General features: G+C 48.6%; 9 protein-coding genes across 9 annotated transcripts; 3 read left to right on the top strand and 6 right to left on the bottom strand.

Annotated features, from left to right (window-relative positions):
- Positions 1 to 1,111: 1,111 nt before the first annotated feature.
- Positions 1,112 to 3,317, bottom strand: BO82DRAFT_395997 (flavoprotein WrbA; the record flags this gene model as incomplete). Its single annotated transcript, XM_025638816.1, has 10 exons — positions 3,181 to 3,317; positions 3,036 to 3,121; positions 2,239 to 2,971; positions 2,185 to 2,203; positions 2,024 to 2,030; positions 1,884 to 1,889; positions 1,495 to 1,498; positions 1,240 to 1,279; positions 1,158 to 1,175; positions 1,112 to 1,119 (listed from the first exon to the last, which is right to left on the bottom strand). Exons 1-10 carry the CDS (start codon positions 3,205 to 3,207, stop codon positions 1,112 to 1,114), a joined length of 948 nt encoding a protein of 315 aa, XP_025486842.1. The 5' UTR covers positions 3,208 to 3,317.
- Positions 3,318 to 3,712: 395 nt separating this feature from the next.
- On the top strand, positions 3,713 to 4,538 carry BO82DRAFT_358965 (hemerythrin domain-containing protein). The gene is made up of 2 exons (XM_025636442.1): positions 3,713 to 3,952; positions 4,064 to 4,538. Exons 1-2 carry the CDS (start codon positions 3,866 to 3,868, stop codon positions 4,505 to 4,507), a joined length of 531 nt encoding a protein of 176 aa, XP_025486841.1. The 5' UTR covers positions 3,713 to 3,865; the 3' UTR covers positions 4,508 to 4,538.
- Positions 4,539 to 4,790: 252 nt separating this feature from the next.
- BO82DRAFT_201952 (amidohydrolase family protein) lies at positions 4,791 to 6,946 on the bottom strand. The gene is made up of 4 exons (XM_025630613.1): positions 6,930 to 6,946; positions 6,082 to 6,866; positions 5,958 to 6,010; positions 4,791 to 5,893 (listed from the first exon to the last, which is right to left on the bottom strand). The coding sequence occupies exons 2-4, from the start codon at positions 6,801 to 6,803 to the stop codon at positions 5,133 to 5,135; spliced, it is 1,536 nt and encodes a 511-aa protein (XP_025486840.1). The 5' UTR covers positions 6,804 to 6,866; positions 6,930 to 6,946; the 3' UTR covers positions 4,791 to 5,132.
- A 1,882-nt stretch (positions 6,947 to 8,828) lies between these two features.
- On the top strand, positions 8,829 to 9,641 carry BO82DRAFT_425922 (uncharacterized protein). Its single transcript, XM_025640345.1, has one exon. It carries the CDS (start codon positions 9,015 to 9,017, stop codon positions 9,477 to 9,479), a length of 465 nt encoding a protein of 154 aa, XP_025486839.1. The 5' UTR covers positions 8,829 to 9,014; the 3' UTR covers positions 9,480 to 9,641.
- Positions 9,642 to 10,684: 1,043 nt separating this feature from the next.
- On the bottom strand, positions 10,685 to 12,186 carry BO82DRAFT_358962 (uncharacterized protein). The gene has a single exon (XM_025636441.1). The coding sequence runs from the start codon at positions 12,131 to 12,133 to the stop codon at positions 10,820 to 10,822; it is 1,314 nt and encodes a 437-aa protein (XP_025486838.1). The 5' UTR covers positions 12,134 to 12,186; the 3' UTR covers positions 10,685 to 10,819.
- Positions 12,187 to 14,032: 1,846 nt separating this feature from the next.
- Positions 14,033 to 14,807, bottom strand: BO82DRAFT_369216 (uncharacterized protein; the record flags this gene model as incomplete). Its single annotated transcript, XM_025637154.1, has 3 exons — positions 14,033 to 14,067; positions 14,173 to 14,360; positions 14,578 to 14,807. The coding sequence occupies 3 exons, from the start codon at positions 14,805 to 14,807 to the stop codon at positions 14,033 to 14,035; spliced, it is 453 nt and encodes a 150-aa protein (XP_025486837.1).
- Positions 14,808 to 15,736: 929 nt separating this feature from the next.
- Positions 15,737 to 16,667, top strand: BO82DRAFT_378673 (RTA1 domain-containing protein; the record flags this gene model as incomplete). The annotated part of the gene is made up of 3 exons (XM_025637639.1): positions 15,737 to 15,899; positions 16,066 to 16,287; positions 16,372 to 16,667. 3 exons carry the CDS (start codon positions 15,737 to 15,739, stop codon positions 16,665 to 16,667), a joined length of 681 nt encoding a protein of 226 aa, XP_025486836.1.
- Positions 16,668 to 17,831: 1,164 nt separating this feature from the next.
- BO82DRAFT_358961 (YqaE/Pmp3 family membrane protein) lies at positions 17,832 to 18,278 on the bottom strand. The gene is made up of 3 exons (XM_025636440.1): positions 18,189 to 18,278; positions 17,992 to 18,126; positions 17,832 to 17,936 (listed from the first exon to the last, which is right to left on the bottom strand). The coding sequence occupies exons 1-3, from the start codon at positions 18,203 to 18,205 to the stop codon at positions 17,861 to 17,863; spliced, it is 228 nt and encodes a 75-aa protein (XP_025486835.1). The 5' UTR covers positions 18,206 to 18,278; the 3' UTR covers positions 17,832 to 17,860.
- Positions 18,279 to 18,308: 30 nt separating this feature from the next.
- On the bottom strand, positions 18,309 to 19,173 carry BO82DRAFT_436491 (MARVEL domain-containing protein). Its single transcript, XM_025641120.1, has 4 exons — positions 18,967 to 19,173; positions 18,798 to 18,910; positions 18,609 to 18,734; positions 18,309 to 18,552 (listed from the first exon to the last, which is right to left on the bottom strand). Exons 1-4 carry the CDS (start codon positions 19,111 to 19,113, stop codon positions 18,417 to 18,419), a joined length of 522 nt encoding a protein of 173 aa, XP_025486834.1. The 5' UTR covers positions 19,114 to 19,173; the 3' UTR covers positions 18,309 to 18,416.
- Positions 19,174 to 19,334: the final 161 nt, after the last annotated feature.

Genomic DNA, 19,334 nt, shown 5'->3' with positions numbered 1-19,334 from the left:
CAGAATTTTAGTACTGCAGATGTAACTATACCCAGTAAATATAGACATACCAGATTTTTAATCCCAAGGTTTTAGCAGGCTTTGTTGTGGTTCTTTCTTTAATAGTTAAGATTATTAATAGACTGCTGGATTTGCTCCAGCTTCTTAAGCTTTTTAGAAATAATTTCTATTAGGTTATTTTTCTTACTTATTGTCAGTGGAGCTTTAAAATCGGATATAACTAAGTACTTTAATACTTTAAAAATATTATTTTTAATATTTTTAGCAAACTTCTTAATGCTATTCTTACCCTTTTTACTTTTATTTATCTTTTTGATTAGTCTTTCAGCTTTAGGAATATCTTTTAGCTTGCTTAGTATTAGTACTTAATTAATCTTTACTGCTAGTCAGAAAGGCTCAGTCGGATTGTAGATATTTAATTTACAAGACAGTCTAAGCCGCCTTTTTCTGCTTAGAGCCTTAGCTTGCTACTGGGGCTTGTTCTTACTAAGATCTAATTTAGAAACTCCAGTTTCTAAGTCTTTTATATTGTTTAATAGCTTTATTGCTACCTCCCCTGTATTCGTCTTTCTCTTCTTTTTAATATAACAATCTGACTTTCTAATCTTATACAGGTTTGTGTCTGCTATAGGGGTTTTTTATATTAGTCTAATACCTAATATTCTTAATTATTTTGCTTATCTCCGAAGCGAACAGTTCCAAAGACAGAGGTTCCTTCTGACTTTTAGCTGATTTAACTGGGTAAGTATATTATAATAAGAATAGTATAGATCTTCTAAACAGTCTTTTTTTTTTTCTTGTTGCTTATATTCCGCCGGAAGAAAACACTTTTATGATTTATTTTATTAGTATGCTTTACTGCCTATAAAAAGTAAGTAAGATAGTCAGCTTCATCCCAGCTTTTTTTATTTAAGATAAGTATTAAGAATTATTACTGCCTGCCTATCTTACTATAGATTAGATACTTTTATACTGTCTTTAGTAAGACGCCTTTTCTCTTTCTTTTTATATATTTTAAGCAGTTGTCCTACAGTTTAATCTAATATGGCTTAACTAATAGTAACTTCAGCTAGTTAAGCTATAATTTATATAAAGTTAAGCACAATATCTTCTATAACCCTGTATATTTTTTTTTAAGATTAAGTTCTGTTGCTTACTTATTTTCGTCCCTATTGCTGTTATTTAAATATATATTATCTAAAAGCTCTTTATATATATCTAATAGACAGGTTGACTTACTGTATAGTCTAGCTATATTACTGGATGTTGCAGGGGGTCGCTGTATATTACAGAAGATTACTGTATATCATAATAGAAAAAAAGAAGTATTGCTGTATATTATAAAAGGTTGCTAGGTGTAAAAAAGAAGAAGTATTACTATATATTATAAAAGATTACTGGGCGTTGCTCTGTAATTTTAAGAACTGCTTATAAAAAGGTATTAAAATCTTAGTTTTAAAGCTGAAATAGAAGCTGAAACTTAGTTTTACTTACCTTGCTTGCAGATAAAAGAAGGTAGATATTAAAAATATTAAAAATACAGAAAATACAGACTTTAGAATATGTTTTAAAAAATAAAAAGATTAGTACAGAGAATAAAAAGGTGGAGAAAGATTGTTATAGAGAATAAAAAGATAAGTAGTAAAAAGTAAAAAAGTTGAGATGTATTATATAAAAAAAAAATGTAGAAGTTGAGATATGTTATATAAAGAAGAGATTTTATCCTCCAGTAAATAATTATATGTATAAGAAATTAGAAAAACCATATTAAGAAAAAAGTAAATGGTAAAGTAAGATTTTAATAAGGTAATACTCCTATTTTTAGTAAGGTTTGGATGAGATTATACCTATTTTTAGTAAGATTTAGATAAGGTTATACTTACTTATACCTCAGTTCACAGAGTAGAACAGTTATATTAACAGTTTAAGTTACTATTATAAATAAGTATAAATAAAAAATACAACAGTTAGTATAACTCTAAGATTAAAGTATATTATTATAGTAAAATAGTATAAAAACTACTTTAGATCTAGTTAAAAAAATATAGTTTTAGTATAATCTATTATTTACATAAAGATTAGTATGCCTAGATTTGAAGGGCTTATAATTAGTAAGAATTTTATACAACTTTATGAAACCTCTATATAACCGGAGAAAACTGTAGTACAACCACTGTAACTTACCCCCTCGGCCCGCTATGTACTACGAGAACAAACAGAAATATTATGACATGATACATTTGTTAGGGAGGCCGCATGGTCCCTCGTTGGTATCTCCGGACATGGTACGATAAACCGAAGTTTTTTCGTGAAGCTGTATGGGCTGCATGGCTTCTTGTGATACTGTGTGACCTGGCGGATCTGGCCCCACCACTGGCGTCTCTGTGTGCGAGCTATCATATAGTCAAGTGGAGTTGAGACGGGAAACATGCTCATAGAACGATCTCCCTTGTGTCTCGGCAATCGAGAGCTCCAGCTCACTAGGCTGGCGGGATCCATCCGCATCCTGCAGCAAAGAGACATATTAGCTGTGGCGTGAACGGGCGAAAGAAGGAAGAAGGCGGAGGCACAAACACTAAAAGTACCAGCACCCCAGGCGCTTCCACCATGGACCTCTTGAAGGTTGGTGAGGAGGGGGAATGCCGTTTTGTAGCCGAGGGGTACATATATGAAGCCATGGTGGGCTAGGGTACTCATGGCCGCCAGAGCAGTGGACTCTTGACCACCGCCCTGGGTGCCGGTGCTGACAAACAGGCCGGCATACTTGCCCCAGTAACCGCCTGTCGCCCAAATGCCGCCCGTGCGATCCCAGAAAGCCCTCCACTGCGCAGGAAAGTTCCCGAAACGCGTGGGAATACCGAAGAGAACCGCATCATACTCGACTAGTTGCTCCGGTTTGATCACAGGGATAGATGACTTGGGGGGAGCGTGCATTTTGGCCAGAACCTCAGCTGGCAGCGTCTCTTCGATCCTGATGATGTTGACTTAGCATCCTATGGAAGGCTTCGACAAAGAATCAGTCGCCAAGGCCTTACTGGTAAAGGTCGGCATAGCCCCCGGCCGCCTGAATTCCTTTCAATTCCGCCCGAGCTAATTTCTCGATGTGGCCGTACATGGAGTACTATCCAGCGATCTAGGTCAGAACTCGAAGGTCAGACCTGGGAAAGGAAACACACTCACAAAAACGATAGCAACCCGTGGCGCCATGGTGAGGAGCAACAAAAGGATGATTTGCTAGAGAAATCAGGACTGGTGAGGGTGATGATGCGCTGACAGGAAACGGCTAAGTGTTCCTGGGATAAGGAGCACCCCTGTATAAATAGTTCGGATGCTTATCCATAAACAAAGGTCAACACATGAATGAACCTTGCGTAGCCACCTAGTAATTAACATAGTATAGTGGATCCGAGCAGTTTGGACTCATGGTTGGAGATTATGTCATGATCCGCGTATGAGGCCCAGACCAGTTAATTCCGTCCGCAAATCCGCTATCCGGCCAGGGTTGCGGACTTACGTGTAGAATCTCTCTCGGCTTCACTCATCTTTTCTTTTCTGCTGATAAATGCTGAAAAATAACGCTATCTTGACCAGCGCCCGAAGGATGGAGAGGGTGGCGTGTGTACTGAGCCTCGTATACAAGATAAGGTAAGGACTCTGAACGTCTTTCGCCCACGCCGCGGTCATGGTATTAGTTCGTCGTGTCGTCGTGGTAGTTAATGTTATCCTAGCTGCCCTCGTCCATCAATTTTGCAGACCTCTTCAACGCTTCCCCATGTTGAAAGATAGTGTCCGTCCTATTGTCACGGCTGGAACACCACAATTGTTCAGACTGACTACGCATAGCCCGGCGGAGACAGCTCCTACCATGGCTATCGAGACACAAGACTATCCGCCCCTGTCTGCGGAAGAGTTCAAGGTGTACAATCGTGCGGCCGAACACATGGACTACTTTGTAAGCTTTTTCTTCTTTCCCCACCGCCCTTTTGTCTGCTTTTTTTTCTTTTTCTTTTTTGCTGCAGGGAGTAATAGGTCATCATTAACATATCTGTGCGACTTCTTTCAGCATGAATTCCTGCGTCGCTCGTGGAACATCCTGTGGGAAGCTGCAACCAGTGGCCGACGACCAGCACACATCAGCATGCGACAATTCCTCAGCGAGGGGCTGCGCTTCGCCGAGCACCTCGAGATCCACCACGACATCGAAGAGACGCGGATCTTCCCCTACCTGGCGAAAAGAATGCCTGAGTTCCGCATGGGGCGTGGTCGGCAAGCAGCCGAGCTCTTGCGGCAACATCGGGAAATCCATGTCGGGCTGGAAGGGTTCCAGGAGTATCTGAAGAGCTGTCTGCGAGGGGACGAAGAGCTCCGACTGCATGTGTTGCGGGGCAAGATGGAAGGATGGAGGGAGGTGCTCTGGACACATCTCGATCAGGAGGTCAAGACGCTCGGGGCGGAAAATATGCGACGGTACTGGACGAAGGAGGAGATGGCGAGAATACCTATGTAAGGGTTACACGTCGGGGTAATGTGTACATGGGATATATACAGTACAATTGAAGTGAGATATACCTATAATGGCCCCTTGCACTCACGGTATACCTTGTGCTGGTACACTCGCAGACAAGCTGAAGATTTCCTAAACTCATCTTTGGGTACATTCGGAGACGTGAGTCCGTTTCTTCCGACTCCCTCGACGAGAGAATCATGAATGTCCCCTAAACCAAAACTGACTCTTGTATTGGTGCAGTTTCGAAGATTGACTGCTCTATGTTTTGTCTCCCCAATACAGTGGTGGGATTAACGGAACGCAATCTGAGCTACAAGCATTATAATTGACTCAGACCAAGATCTGGGCTTCTTTTGTGAGAGAAGGATCATAGGAGTTGAATACTGAATTACCAAACAACCAGCGCTGGAGTAGACCGTGGACTCGCGCCGAGGACAAATCATACACCATCGATGGGTGCCAAACTCTCCAGTGTCAATCCCATAAGGGCTCCTGATGAGATTTATTTTACATTCTTTTGCAATACAGAAAGACCTATAACACTCCCCCCATAGCCACCCACAGCCATACCGGCACCCTACACGCTGACTGACCTTTTCATTATACCCAGGACCTAGCAAGTCACTCACAAAAATTGCTCTCCGTAGCCATTACCCTCACCACGCTGCGTATCGGCCAACGGAACCCGACCGTACGCGAAGCCCGACTCCGGGAAATCGCCCTCCAAAACGGGGTAGGGCTTGGCTTTCCAGATCGCCTGGATCTTCCTCGCGGTGGCCAGGAAGCGGTCCCGTACGGCAGGGTAAGTGCTGCTGACGATTTTCCCGTCGCGTTTCTTAAAGTCCCCGTCAACAAGCACATGCTTGATGTCGCCCACGTTGGCGTGCAGGATGATGGCCGCCACGGGGTCGTCCCAGCCGAGCATACCTGGGGTGTTACCGTCCCAGACGACCACGTCAGCCTTGGCCCCGGGAGCGATGATCCCAAGGTCGGGTCGGCGCAGGGCAAGGCCGCCCTTGCGCGTAGCCAGCAGGAACGCCTGGTCGACGGACATGGGGCTGTTGGCCGGAATGTTCCAGTTCTGCAGCACCCAGCGGTAGAAGGCGACGCGGGCGCTCTGGAGCCAGAGCCGTGCCTGCGTTAGGATGTCGGTCGAGTAGGTGAAGTGCGTGTCGACCCCCAAGGCGGTTTGGTCTTGAATCAGGTGGCTGCGGGGATGATCGTGGCCGTAGTGCATCTCTGATTCGGGTGTGATGGAAATATACTGGTTCGTGCTGCGCAACAAGGATGCACCCTCGCCGGTCAAGAAACTTGCGTGCGAGAAGACTACGGGAATGGTGGTGTTTAAGATCCCTAGGGCATTGAGATCCTCCGGCGAATTGATGGCTATAAGCGGACTTGATTAGCAAGCAGATTCATTTACACTGTAATCTCAAATAGGGCAATATACCTCCCCAGATACCCTGCAGGGAGTGAGTGGTGATGGCGGAGACGTTATACTTTCTAGAGAAAATACCTCGGTTATTGATGAACCTTGCAAGCTTTGATCTGACTACAGGTAAGAAAAGACATACCTGGCCAACTCAATGACTCTTTCGGTTTGGGCTGGACTACCGGGGTTGAAACCATCGTAGGCGATCCCGAGGCTGGTGACCGTGCCATCGAAGCGGCCGCTGCTGGCGATTTCCTCGAAGTTGTTCACTTGCTCGGCAAAAGTGAAATTAGTCACATTGTGGAAGGTATAGCACCAGAACATCCGAGCACCACTGTCAATGGTGGCAGCCAAACCCGCGTCGGTGGTCTCGTTGGACCAGGTGTGGTGCGCATGGTCTAGAATCGTGGTGACCCCAGCATTCATCGCTTCGTACAGGCCAGCCAACTGACTGATGTAGACATCTTCGGCCGAATACTCCCCATTCACAGCAAACTCTCCGTACCGATCGAAATACTCGGCCAGGGTGGTATTGGAGGCGATGGTCTTGTAAGCGGTTTGCCAGCTGTGACGGTGCGTGTCGATAAAGCCGGGGGTAATGATGTCGCCCGTGGTATTCACAATGTCGAGGCTGGAAGGAACGGTGCCATTGTAATGTCCCGAGTAGACAGCCTCGATACTGCCATCGACAATCAAGACGGAGCCGTTTCGGATCACTTGAATACTCTCGGCCTCCGCATCGAAAGCAATCACTGTTCCACCGGTCAGCAATTTGGAGGTAGAGTTGAAGGCCCCTCCCCTCGCCCCGACGGTGCTGGTGAAGATGCCCGTGAGAACCAAAGATGTAAGAGCAGAGAAGATCATGGCGACGGCGTCGGCTTCTGTGGGGTTTTCATTCCCTGTAGGTCGATGGACGATTCAACCATTCTTAGAGGTTGCTGTCAGCTTTATACTAAATGATAAGAGCAATGACGCTCTGGGCCGGCAGACCTGCTTCCGAGAATTTGGTATATCTTGCATTTACTAAGCATGCAGATGTAAGCATGCAGATGTGATCTTGCCTAAACAGCTCCTAGGAAGTAACTGCGGGACACCGTAAGAGATGGATTACGTGGAAAATGGATCAAATCCGAATAGACGGAGCGGATTTACAGCTTGCGCGGGGCGGTTCTGGCTATTTCCGGCGGACTTTGAGCATTTCCGGCGTCTCCGCTGGTGATTTGAGTGCTTCGTCACATGTCCTAAAGATTCTGTTTATAAGTGTAAATATGAAGGAAAGATGGTATCTTCTAGAAAACAACGTGGAAACCCACCCGGTCGCAACGGCTGTCGGCAATTTCAATCCGCTCGGTCCGGTCTTGCCCTATCTTGAAGAAACTTCTCCATCGGCCTGGCCTCTGTGTTATGCAGCGCCTACCAGGGGAAGATGCAGAGCTTGACAACTCTGTGGAGTAGACTGAACCTTATGGACTGGTCTCTTTCAGATTGTACTTTGTACTATGTATGCACTGATCGGCACAGCCCCGCCCCGGTCGGGCAATGCGACCAGCATACCTACCTACCTAGTACCTGTCACCTTGTGGTAAACCGAATGAATAGAGGCGCAACCTATATCTTTCATAAGATCTAACAGGTGTAAATAGACATTTGCGTGATACTCGTCTAGAGATTCTGAGACATGCTGACGAAGCTGGGATTTCTTTTGACCCATTTCTTCCCTACTCAGGGGTGATTTCTCACCCCTTCGATATAACAACATTTGAGAATTTGGTATGGGGAGAAAAAGGTGTTGGAACGAGCGCCGTAATAAGGCGATCCAGCAAGATTTGTATGGCTGGACTAGCCCGGCTGTTCTAGGCATTTGTTGTCTGCCAAAGTTTCGCTTAAATGCGATTCGTTATATGGCCAGGCGATGGTAGTCGGTGTGGAAAACTTCGACGACAAAGAGGCAGATTTGGCCCGGCTGTTTTCATAGGAGCCAGCTTTCAAACATCCAACTCCGCCAGCCACACATCACATCTAGAACATCAAGAATGAGCCGCTGGCCGCAAGCTCTTCGTAAGCGTCCAGGTTTTGGTGTCTTTCAGGCTTGCTATCTACATCAATTCTCGCTGTTGGCGAGCAGACGCACGTCAATAAAGTGGCAGCTACGTTGGCAACCCACTGCCTTCCACAGTGGCGTTAAGGAGACCCTCGTCAACTGATTATTGCTGAGCAAGACTCATGGTGTGGTCGCCGCTTGGGGAGCTGCCCATTATCAGGAGGATGTCCATTTCCCTGGATACCCGGACCCTCCTCGTGTTCTTTGATTTTCGGGCATGTACATCGAAGACTTTGGCATGTTTCGTGGTGAAATGAGGCGACATCCATAGGCGATAATTGGGATGCTCAAGTGCGCGACTATATGAAAACGATCTGGAGTTGTTTTGCGGTCTCTGCTGAGGCCTCGAATTGGCAGCTTTGCCCCCTCCGCCATGGGTTTGACATGGACGGTTTGGCAGCTGCTGTAGATATCTCGAGAGGTCCTCATATGCTGTTGCGTCTTTCTCCTGAGAGCATCCCCTTTTTATCCATTGCAAGCTCTGATCCGACCTTTCCAACTCTACTTTCTGGAGCCGACAGGTTTCCTTATCAACCTGAACATTCATCGCTTTTAGCTACGGCATTCTCTTTATCGGATTTGAAACCTTCCCGATCGTCTTACTTCTACACTACGAAGATCAACTTCTAAAGAGATGGTTCATTATTCGCAATTCCTAATACAGTTCTTTAAAAAGGTAACCAAGGCTTACAAACATTTATTACCAAGAACGATAATTTGTTGGTGAGTAGGTAGTCAGCCCAAAGGCTGAGTTGTGGATCTTGATTTTTGCCGCACATGTTCTGCTCCACCTGCACTGACTAGTTACCTAGTTCCGTAAAAAACAATGACCCACCGAGTCCCTCATTGTCGTGAAGCTTCAATCCTCTATCTCTGGTTGACTCCATGCAAATGACCATCACAGACTCAACCCCGATAAAAGTTCCAACATAGTTGTTTGGGCTGGTGACTTTCTCTTCGACCCCAATATCCAAATGCATCCTAAGTGGGGATTCTTCGTCTACTACGCACCTTTCTCAAACGAATGCCCCGCTTTCTCAGACGAGATCATCGATCTACTGAAGACATACATCCACTGCGAAGTCAACGACACCGACGAGGCCGATCGCGGCTTGCCCCAGCAAGTCCGTGAGAGCCTGGGACTGGTCGTGTACGAATTCTTGCGACCGAGGGTCGCACCCCCCTCGATCGACGAGATCCGGCGGCATTGTCAAAATCGCATCCTCCTCTCGCGGAGTCGCCCCCCGCTCGTCCCGGGCGTCCTGATCGAGGTCTGTCTGCTCATCGACGACGAGGTGGTGCAGCAGCTATCGCGGTCGCCGAACCCCGCCCCATCGCAAGCCGCCAGGCGGGCAACGGGGTGGGACGAAGAACAGGTGTTCGTCAGAGCCATCGACCTACTCTACGACCCGCGTGATGGGGCACCAGAGTCCCCCTAATACCACGGATGGTTCAAGGTCGGCGTCGATCATATCCAGGCCTTTTACCACCAAATGTGTTGGGACACGGACGACTATCCGTCCAATATGAAGCGCATATGTCCCATCCAGGATGGTCCGGGGTGCAACCGCACCTATTGTGGTGATGACCACCCCCATCATGTAGCGAACGGGCCAGGAAGTGGGACGCAGAGGGGCAGGGCACTGAAGGGGGATGTTGGCGGAAATGCACAGCGGGATTCGAAGAGACAATGCACTGAGCAGAAAGTGATCTAGGCTGGGTACTGGCATCAGTCTTGAAAATGATTTATGACTTACATAGTTACTGCATGAGGTTCCCATGGAATATAGCCATGCCTATGGATTGCCTGGATCACTGTACTTTCTAGCTGTCTTTACAGAGATGTGAAGCTTGAATTCGGATAAGGACCTCGCCTAGAAACAACATACGATCGAGGACTCCGTATGTACCGATCACAGCCTACACAACGTCGCGGAAATACCGAAATACCACTGGGTTCATGGACCCTGCGTGAGACCAGGACCCTAGTGTGGGAAGTGTAGAGGCGTCAGCTCACCGGTGTCAGTTAGGACCACGGGTCTTAACAATTAGTGTTCAATAATAAGCAGGACTGAGATGCCCCCAAAGGCAAGTGCAGCGTTGACTGCCACAAAGGACGGACAGGTTGATAAGAGATTCTGTCCTTTCTTGATCGGTTTAGTTGGGTCGGATGTTCATCTCGAGAAATGTAGAGCTTAATGTTGTCATGAGCCGTCGTTGTACACAGCCGTTGCACAATTTCACATGATCAAGGTTGCGGATCTAAGCGACGGGGACCCACTGTACCCACTTGGGTGGTGAGATGTCCGACTGCCTTGAGCCTTCGACTGGAGGAGCCTAATCTAGGCAGCGATGCTGAATACAGACATAAATTTGCAAAACATTGGCTCGGGCGCGCTATCTATGTTTGGATATAAGTTTTAGTACATTATGGGACCCTATGACAAGTATGGCCCACATGGTTGGAAATTTGGGGCCGATTACAACAGGTAGGAAATGGACATCGAGAAAGCCGACTGTTCACATAGACAATGCGAAGATGGTGCGATTTCTGTCTGTGTGGGATATTTATCGTGATAGCGCCGGAAGCTATCACGCACCTAGAGGTATCTATACTACTTCAGCGAACAGAGGATGGGACAAAACGGGCGATGGCAGGTTGTCTGTGTCTGCGCAACTATATGCGTTTGTGGACAATGTACATAACTCTTCAATTAACAACAGCCATCTGACATGAGAAAGCATCGGATTCTGGATAGCTGCACCCTCATCAAGGGACTTAGTGCCACCGGCCGACTCTTGCATTCTCATGGTGCCTCCACGAGTACTCGTCCCAGACTCCTCCACCAGAGCCAGGGGTATCAGAGACCTTGCGTCCAGTAAAGGCTATGCCATCACCGATAAACGTCATGTTGGCTTCCCCCTTGAACATGTCGAACTTGTCGTCTTTGAACTTGATCCTGCCATCATCTGGTTCACAAAAGCTCTCGCCCTCACCCGTCTCACGGCCCCTCAACTTCAGGTGATATATGCGGCTAGGGCTCTGTTTGGATTTCTTTGATGAGCGGCCACCCCGAGAAACTGGCATCTTTCTTTTCACCCCCAGATCAGGGCTTCCATCTCCCTCGACTCCACTCTCATCCCAGTTGTTATCAGTCAAGCCCTTCTCCTCAGAATCACCCTCTTCCTCTCGCTCAAGCTCAGAGCGGTACCGCTTCAAGACCTCCTCATTCGCACAGATGATCATGGCACCCTCCAGAACCCCAAAATAGAATCCGGCCTCAAAGACGCCAGGGGTGTCAGTTTCGTGGATGTCGAGCGTCAAACCATCCGCATCCTTAGGCCACTGGTCTTTGATCTCCTCACAGTCGATAATGTAGCTCCCAACCGGAGATGGGGCCTTCCGAGTTTGGCACCGATAGCCCGCGTGTAGCTTTGCACGCTCCGTCTCGCGCTTCCGCTCCGCAGCCTCGATCTCCTTCTTCTCCTTCGCCGCATGGCCCTTGGCCGCCTTCCCCACCGCAGCCTTGTTCCACCCCATGAAGATCACCTTGGTCTGCGGGCCGCGGGCCGTCTCGTGGTGCAGACCGACCACCTTCTCAGCCGCCTCTCGCATTTGACTCACGCGATACTCGCTGGTAGGCTCGAATGGGATCCCCACGACCGTCTTTGTGATGCTGCGATCCGGGCGCTGAGGATCATTCCCAAAGTACTTCTGGATGACCCAGTCCGGCTGCCCGGACAGCTGCTCCGGCGTGCAGGTCGCCAGCCATTCGCGGTGCAGCTGCGCCTCCAACGCGAGCCGATGCGGCGGCACGGTGTCACACTGCCCCGCCTGCAGGGCCTGTTTAAGCAAAAGGGTGCCGTTGCCGGTGAACTTGGATTGGTCGAAGGCCACATCGTAGTGATGGAGCTGTCCGCGCACAAAGTCCGGGCGGCCGCACATCGCCTGCTGGCCGCTGCGGCTGAGCTTGGGTAGGAACATCGACCGGAGTGTCGCGCCGTCCACGCGCTCGATGCGGCCCTGCGTAGTGTAGAGCCGACCGTAGGCAGAGGTGAAGCCATCGCGAGTGACGTCTTTGGTCCCGGACATGGTCGTGACTAACAAGACAGAGATGAACGGATAGGGTGGAAAGTGTTGCTCGGATATGGTAAAGAGAAGGAATGAATTCTGATAGATTGACAAACAGGATAGATATGAGGATGAGGGCGGTGAGTGTAGCGTCGGTTGATGCTGGTAACGACACATGGAATTCAAGTCCGTGCACGGCGGATGGCACCTGCCATACTGTGGAAATGAAAGCCGAAGCGTATTGACATTGTTTGAAGTTATGACTATCCAATCTTTGTGGCTCGATAACGATCACGAAATCACATCTAGGATTTTAAGTTTAAAGTTAGTCGATTCTTCGTAAGATCCGCTAAATAAAAATAAACATTGCAAAAAAGAAGCATTGGAAGACCGCCCAGGAGAACAGAAAGGGAATTTAAATATCCCAGAACGCTTTCTAATGGGAAGAGCCTAGTCAACCTTGATTTGCAAGGCGATAAGGGAGACCACCTGAGTGACCTGAGGGCCCCTGTCGTGGTTATTGCTGACAACTCGTAGGCTCCCCGTGCTGGATCCGACACCCACGATCAAATCTGTTGCACCCATCCGAGCAACCCCTGTAGTCTTTCTCATTATAGTGCTGATCACAACGGAGATGGTCCTTCTCGGCCGTCCTGAACACGCAATCAAGACAGAGCCCATCAAAGTAGCCTGCCGCGCGAGTCGCTGCACATTTGACAACACCGTTCCAGTCTGCGGTGCACACAGCACAACTCACTGGTTGGTTCGTTGAAGGAACAATATACATTCGCCTCTGTTCTGCTTCAAAGCGGGACAAGCGTTGATCAACTCGTCAATCCCGTGGTCTTCATGTAGTCTTCGAAAGGCTAGACTTGGATTCTCTGGAGCTCTCAAATATGGTACACTTGCAGCAGGGTGACATTGATTCGTGAAGCATCTGTAAAATGCGGCCAAGAAGATCCCGGTGCACAGTATCGCGAAGACGAAGACGGACGGCGTTCAACTGGCCTGTTCAATCCATGCGACTTAGGAGTCAGCAAGGAGGACGTGGCAGTGTTTGTGGGAAGGAGACAGATCGGACAAAATTGCCTAACATGGCACAATTTAACTTAACACAGGATCGGCGCCCAAATCAGCATTCCCACATCAGCCGGGCACCCCGCGGTGATGTGCTGTGTGCTCTGGTACACGAGGGCTCTCGTTGCCCGGGCAAAAATTGTCGCATGTTCCATAGCGCAACTGGGAAGCAGGATCTCTCGATAGAAGCTCAATTCCTTGCCTGGGTTGACCTGACGTTCTTTGTGAATGCCCCATGCCTCGAACCATTGGGTAAACTTCTTTTGGCCGATCCCATATAAGCTCTTAGCATCGAAATCAAATAGTATCTGTGCCTGGGCTGAGAATCACTGTTTACTCCTGGCTCTCACCGCAATGGGATATAATCCTACCATTTCTCTTTCAATTCTCAGACGTGATTATTCAGGCTGCTAGTATATTCTCACTCTTACACCACCGGTACGTCAGATGGAGCCTTACAGTGTAGAAGATAACACTGGGATCCACATATAGTCTATCATAACCGACTCATTCAGAAGGTATTACTGGCAGTGGTACCTTAGCCACTGGTGATCTGGCTGGTCACAACACAAACAAGCTACTACTAGGCACCAGGTCGGCTTGCCGGAGTTGTTTGACATTCCAACGCACTCTTCTTTCTCCATAACTCTCTTCCACTCCAGCTTCATTCCTCTTCACTGAGCCGACATCCTTCCCCACACCTCATCTCGCTAGCCTTGCAGGCTTTGATCAGTGCACTAGCTACCACTCCTCCTTCCTTACCCCCTCGCATACAGAACTACCGATACGGCTACCTCTTCTAAGAAGAGAATCAAGAACGCCGACAGCATCTCCTTGACAAGCTCACCCGACCTGAAGCTCCTGGTCGTTCAGGAAGCCTCATACTTAGTGCAGCAGGGACACCGACTGAGGAGACAGATCCGCGTGACAATAGAAGTGAGGTGAGACACTCCTGGGAGCGGCTCCATATTTCCGAGACTTACTGAGTGCAGTCGCGGCGTCTGCCAGATCGGGAAACGTGTCGTACATCACGCTCAGACCGACAATCTGAAGGCGATGGAAATCCTCCTGCGTCAGCTCCACCACACTCTCGGTGAGGTGACCACCAGCGAAGTTACGCCCGTGGACGTGTGGTTCCTGGCGCTGGCTTGTGAGAAATACGGGGTCGATCCTAAGGACAAGGACTTGGTAGCATGATTGAAGAAGTGGCACAAGAAATATGCTGCAACAGGCCTAGAGGACTCCGACTACAACACTCTGGCCTACCATCGACGGCTCCTGGACCCGATTCCAATAGTCCACTGGAACATTTGTATGCAAGTGGGCGGAGGCTGTCTAGGCCCACATCGCACAGGCTGATCGTGCTATTGAGAATCCGGTATCCTTACACTAACAGCACCACAGGCGGGACATTCCCTGATATGTCGAGATAGAGAGTAAAAGCGATGTCCATGGTTCCAGACCGTGTCAATTTGGCATCGAAGTACGTCACACTAATGGCTGTGTTAGGGCCACAATTTGCCAAAGCAGACGTTGAGGTGAACTCGTCAGCAAGAATATCTCGAAAGGAAGATATGATGAGCAACAAGCGAAATGTTGATCGAGATAGTGCACGCATTTTTATATGTCCTGGTGTTCAGAGAGTGTTGAAAAGGCAATGCGGGTCGAAGGAGGAATCATCATAGGCGGAAAGGCAGGTGTCTTGGTGAAAGAATAATTTTTCCTAATATGGGCTTCGACAGCATTCTGAAAACCGAATCAGCAGAAGAAGTAATAAGCATTCATGATATTATTAGCCTTGGATGGTGCCCGCGGCGTGAACTGCGTAACCTAATTGCTATTCTCGGACCTCATTAGTCGCTCTCGGCTAAATTTCATTCAATGTAGTGGTGCATACCTGATCTCAAAATGCATACCACCCTGCTTTATGGGCGATTAAAGGATGCTGAATATTGTACTGAACATCACTCATGGAGAGCTGTATATCTGTGTGGTCCCCCGACTGACCTAGGCCTCGCCTAAAGAGATTAAAATACTTCATGGGTAGGCTCGGGGCTGGGCCTTTCCGTACTGAAGCAGCTCGCCTGTTGGATAGAATATCATACTAAACCCAGGCACCCGCTTCCGCAAACGCTCCCACAGCCTCATTCAGGGCCCCACGGGTAGACAATGTGTGGAGGGGAAAAGATCCTCAAACATCGGCGGTCGGACTGTCGGAAACTCGGAGCCCCGACGCTCCGATGCAGTTAAAATCTCGTGTATACGGAGACTCGCCCAGGTACAACTAAACTGTAAATAGGTTATCCAGCCTCTTACATAGGCGGTTCTCATTCCGTTTACGTTATAAGGGAACTGCGACAGATAATTGGCTTCAGGATGGCATAAGACTGCTAGGCCGATCTAGCCTGAGTGCCAGTGTAGACAATGATGCGGAATCCCGAAGCCGATTTCTGTATATATAGAGGCTTTATGCAAGATGTTTACTATTCCTTAGAAGACTAGTCGATCTACATACTTGAGCTATTCAGTATATTTCTCTCTTACATCATGACTCTCATAGTCAAGTACATAGGAGAGTACAACTATGTACCCTCCGTTGCCGCCGCGTCTGTCTTTGCCGTCCTCTTCGCAGCAACAACATTTTACCACACCTTTCGACTGTATCGAACAAGAACCTGGTTCTTCATTGCTTTCACAATTAGGGGTTACTGTATGTATGCACGATCAATTATGTTCCTCGGAGCGGTCGTCGCTGATACAAGGACCGGGGGATGAGTAGTTGAAGTGGCGGGATACATTGCGGCCAATTTCCATCCCTCATGCTTTCATCTCATATGCATTCCATGCGAGCAAACCATAATGCTTGGTATAGAGAGCTATCTCTGGTAGCCAATACCCCGACTACAAGCTGGGCCCAATAGCCGTCCAGACGATCCTCATCCTTATCGCGCCCTCCCTCTTCGCCGCCAGCATCTATATGACCCTCGGCCGCATCATTTACATAACCGGGGGCGAGCAATTCTGCCTTGTTCGGCGCTCCTGGCTGACCAAGATCTTCGTATTGGGAGACATTGTAGCCTTTCTTACCCAGGCTGGAGGTGTAAACACTCCTCACCCCCTCTCCCTTCGTTCGTTCCATCAAGCAAGGTCGCTAACCCAACACACTAAAATTCCTAAATCAGGCGCCGCAATTCTCGTCCAACAAAAGGCCAGCAGTTTCTCCACCGGCGAGACAATCATCAAAATCGGCCTGATAATCCAGGTCATCTTCTTCGGGCTATTCATCTTGACCAGCGTGCTCTTCCACGTGCGACTGGTCAAATCCGGGTTCGCAAAGCGGTACGCGAGGAATGTGCCGTGGAGGCGACACATGCACGCTCTCTACATCGGCAGCGTCTTTATCTTCATCCGATGTATCTTCCGTCTGATCGAATATGACCAGGGGACGACGGGCGCCCTGCTGCAGCACGAGTATTGAATCTATATCTTTAATGCAGCGATGATGTTGATCGTTATGGCGGTGTTCAATTAGATTTATCCGTCGGAGGTGACGGAGCTTTTGAAGATGGCTTATGGAACGGGGTCGGGGGCGGAGTTGCCCTTGCATGAGTGATCAACCTCTGAATCTGTTTAAGGAGTGGGAAAGATATTGTAACTCAGTAGCGGTGTGTAGGCTTCAAGTAGGGTGAGAAATATGTACTTCATACATGGTCAACTAGAATGTCGAGTTTATGATCGTAACAGTTCTGAGTATGAGTGAATATTGGCAAAATTCGCGTCGCCTTACTGCGTGAAGATGGTTACAGTCACGGTATTCAGCCGAGAGGAAAGCCACGTCTCTATTGTGGGTCTGCACGCTGGCTATCACCACACACAAAACAAACACTATTCTATCCCATCCGGTAGGTTACGAGTTTATATATATTGAGAAGATCACGAGGCTGGTGCTGATGAGCAGGGTGCCGACCCAGTCGACTTTCTGGGCGAGCCGTCTGAAGGTGGATTTCCAAAGGGGGTGTCGGTGGTGGTGGTGGGTAAGGCCCACAGGGTGAGAGCCTGGACGACACTGTTGAGAAGGGCGGTCGCCTAGTATCCCCAGCGCCAGCCGACAGTGTCGGAGAAGATGCCTCCTAGTGCTAGACCTAGGCCAAACCCGACGCCTGGCCTCCATCCATTGCAGCGAAGGCGATGCTGCGTCTGCGAGGGTTCTTGTTGGCAGTGAAGACATAAGCGGTGACGACGCTAACTGCGCCGAGAAGACAGAAAGAGGCAGACAAGCCTGCGACAACGCGCAAGGTGACTAATTGTGTGGAGGTGCGGGCGAGACCAGCTCCTACCGCCCTAGCTGTTTGAATCAAGCCTCCCAAGCACGTGGAAAGGAAGGCGAGGACAGCCACACACGAGGGCAAAGGCTGAGGTTGGCCATAACTGTAGGGCTGCTGGGATCTGCATGCTCTAAAACCTTGGGAAAATCAGTCTACGTGGTTAAGGGATCGCACGACCCTGCATTTTTCAGGTGATGAGTTGGATTAATAGGCGAGTACTTTACGCAGGAGGAAGTTCAAGGAACAAAAATCATTTATGTACAATCTGTCAGAGCTAGTCCTTCCCAGGATACACCCCACACATTACGCTGACAACTCGCAAAGACAATATTATGTAAAACCCTGACTAATAGTATCGACTCTGATGGTAGTACTGGTTCTGATTCCAGTCCCGTCTATCGCGCGAAGTCAAAACAATGAACCTATGATGTATTAGCAAATAGTTGTGAAGCGACGATTCCTGGACGGCGGGATTACAATGCATGAATTATGCCCGGGATGTCACCGAGCAAAGTCAGTACGATATTGATGCAGAGATCGGGTCCACATCCCCGCTTCAACAAGACTGCGAGTGGGGGGATGAAAATCGCCAGGATGACGAGGCAGACGTCTCTGCAGCGGCAAGCAGGGTTAGTCACGTCGCGCCCGTTCGGGCATTTTGTGGCAAAACTTACGAAGCTGTGGCTGGCATGACGGCGATAGCGCACAGGAGAGAGTCAAATTAAATCTATTATATGCTTCGGGCGGAATATTTTGAAATTACATATCGATTACACGGAGTCAGCAGCTGTCTTATACACAGAATCACAAAGTGCGCCTCCGGAAACTGACATCATAGACTCAAACGGCCCGTATTTCCAGAACCGAGCAATCCCGAGACAGGCACCGCGCTCACAACCAAACTACATCACCCCGGCATTCGCCAGGTTCTGGCCCAACTGATCCTCGCGCCCCCGCTCTTGCATCGGGGCCGAGATCTTCGGCTTGGCCCAGTAAATGTATCCTATATCGAGCCCGAGTGCCACCAGAGCACAGAAACTAAGCGCGTTAGCATGCGATGGGAAAGTTTCACCGTACGATCCAGATTGACGTACAATGCGATGAAGCTGAATGCCTCCGCGGCATACTTTCGGCTGCAGGCTGTCAAACCATTCCAGAGGATGATACGGCAGTTCACAGCATTGAAATTCTGCGCCAAGAACACAAAGGCAACGAGCCACCTGCAACGCCAAGCGTCAGAATATCTCCAGCTATTTCCACACGTGTGGTGTCATACTACTTACAAGTAAGACATCACTCCATCAGTTATCAGTATTGGCCAGATGTGCCATCTCTGGCGCTTGATCATACAGCTGAACAGAAGCGCCGCGGAAGTGATAACGATGGTAACAACAGACTAGCGTTGTGTCAGCACGGCAGTGTTTCGAGTTCTAAACAGCGACGGCGGCTTACAATAACCAAACTGTAAATAACCGTTACATTTTTCGTCTCCTGCACAGCCCAAGCAGTGATTCCGAGGACGACCACGGAGCTGATGAACTGGATCACCCGGGGAAAGTAGGACACTAAGCCCAGAGGATTATTGAAGAAACTGTCCATGATGAAAGTTTACAAGGGTAACTTGCTTGCAGATCGCAGACCTGGCCAAGGGGTTTGGGGAGCTTAGGGCTGTTATAAGTTGTAGGGGTGGGGTAAGGACAATTAAGATGAGCTTCCCCGCGATTTCTTTATCTCAAAAGTCCATGACCTCATTACCCGAAGTGAGGTTGGTTACAGCGTCGCGAAGGGAATACCAAGATGATAAGTAGCCCAATGAAATC

Source organism: Aspergillus uvarum (assembly GCF_003184745.1).
Source record: "Aspergillus uvarum CBS 121591 unplaced genomic scaffold BO82scaffold_81, whole genome shotgun sequence".
NCBI classification, from domain to species: Eukaryota; Fungi; Ascomycota; class Eurotiomycetes; order Eurotiales; family Aspergillaceae; genus Aspergillus; species Aspergillus uvarum.
The sequence above is the reverse complement of the archived record's forward strand: the minus strand, read 5'-3'. Positions and strand labels throughout refer to the sequence as shown.

Bases quoted from the DNA above. Each gene is read 5' to 3' on its own strand.
- BO82DRAFT_358965 (XM_025636442.1), top strand. From the start codon at position 3,866: ATGGCTATCGAGACACAAGACTATCCGCCCCTGTCTGCGGAAGAGTTC. The intron at 3,953-4,063 runs GTAAGCTTTTTC...GACTTCTTTCAG, and splicing joins CCGAACACATGGACTACTTT to CATGAATTCCTGCGTCGCTC.
- BO82DRAFT_201952 (XM_025630613.1), bottom strand. From the start codon at position 6,803: ATGATCTTCTCTGCTCTTACATCTTTGGTTCTCACGGGCATCTTCACC. The intron at 6,011-6,081 runs GTATGTCTTTTC...TATTTTCTCTAG, and splicing joins AGAGTCATTGAGTTGGCCAG to AAAGTATAACGTCTCCGCCA. The intron at 5,894-5,957 runs GTATATTGCCCT...GTCCGCTTATAG, and splicing joins CCTGCAGGGTATCTGGGGAG to CCATCAATTCGCCGGAGGAT.
- BO82DRAFT_425922 (XM_025640345.1), top strand. From the start codon at position 9,015: ATGCATCCTAAGTGGGGATTCTTCGTCTACTACGCACCTTTCTCAAAC.
- BO82DRAFT_358962 (XM_025636441.1), bottom strand. From the start codon at position 12,133: ATGTCCGGGACCAAAGACGTCACTCGCGATGGCTTCACCTCTGCCTAC.
- BO82DRAFT_358961 (XM_025636440.1), bottom strand. The intron at 17,937-17,991 runs GTAATCCCGCCG...AATACATCATAG, and splicing joins CCGGGCATAATTCATGCATT to GTTCATTGTTTTGACTTCGC.
- BO82DRAFT_436491 (XM_025641120.1), bottom strand. From the start codon at position 19,113: ATGGACAGTTTCTTCAATAATCCTCTGGGCTTAGTGTCCTACTTTCCC. The intron at 18,735-18,797 runs GTAAGTAGTATG...TTGGCGTTGCAG, and splicing joins GATGGAGTGATGTCTTACTT to GTGGCTCGTTGCCTTTGTGT. The intron at 18,553-18,608 runs GTACGTCAATCT...TAACGCGCTTAG, and splicing joins GCATTCAGCTTCATCGCATT to TTTCTGTGCTCTGGTGGCAC.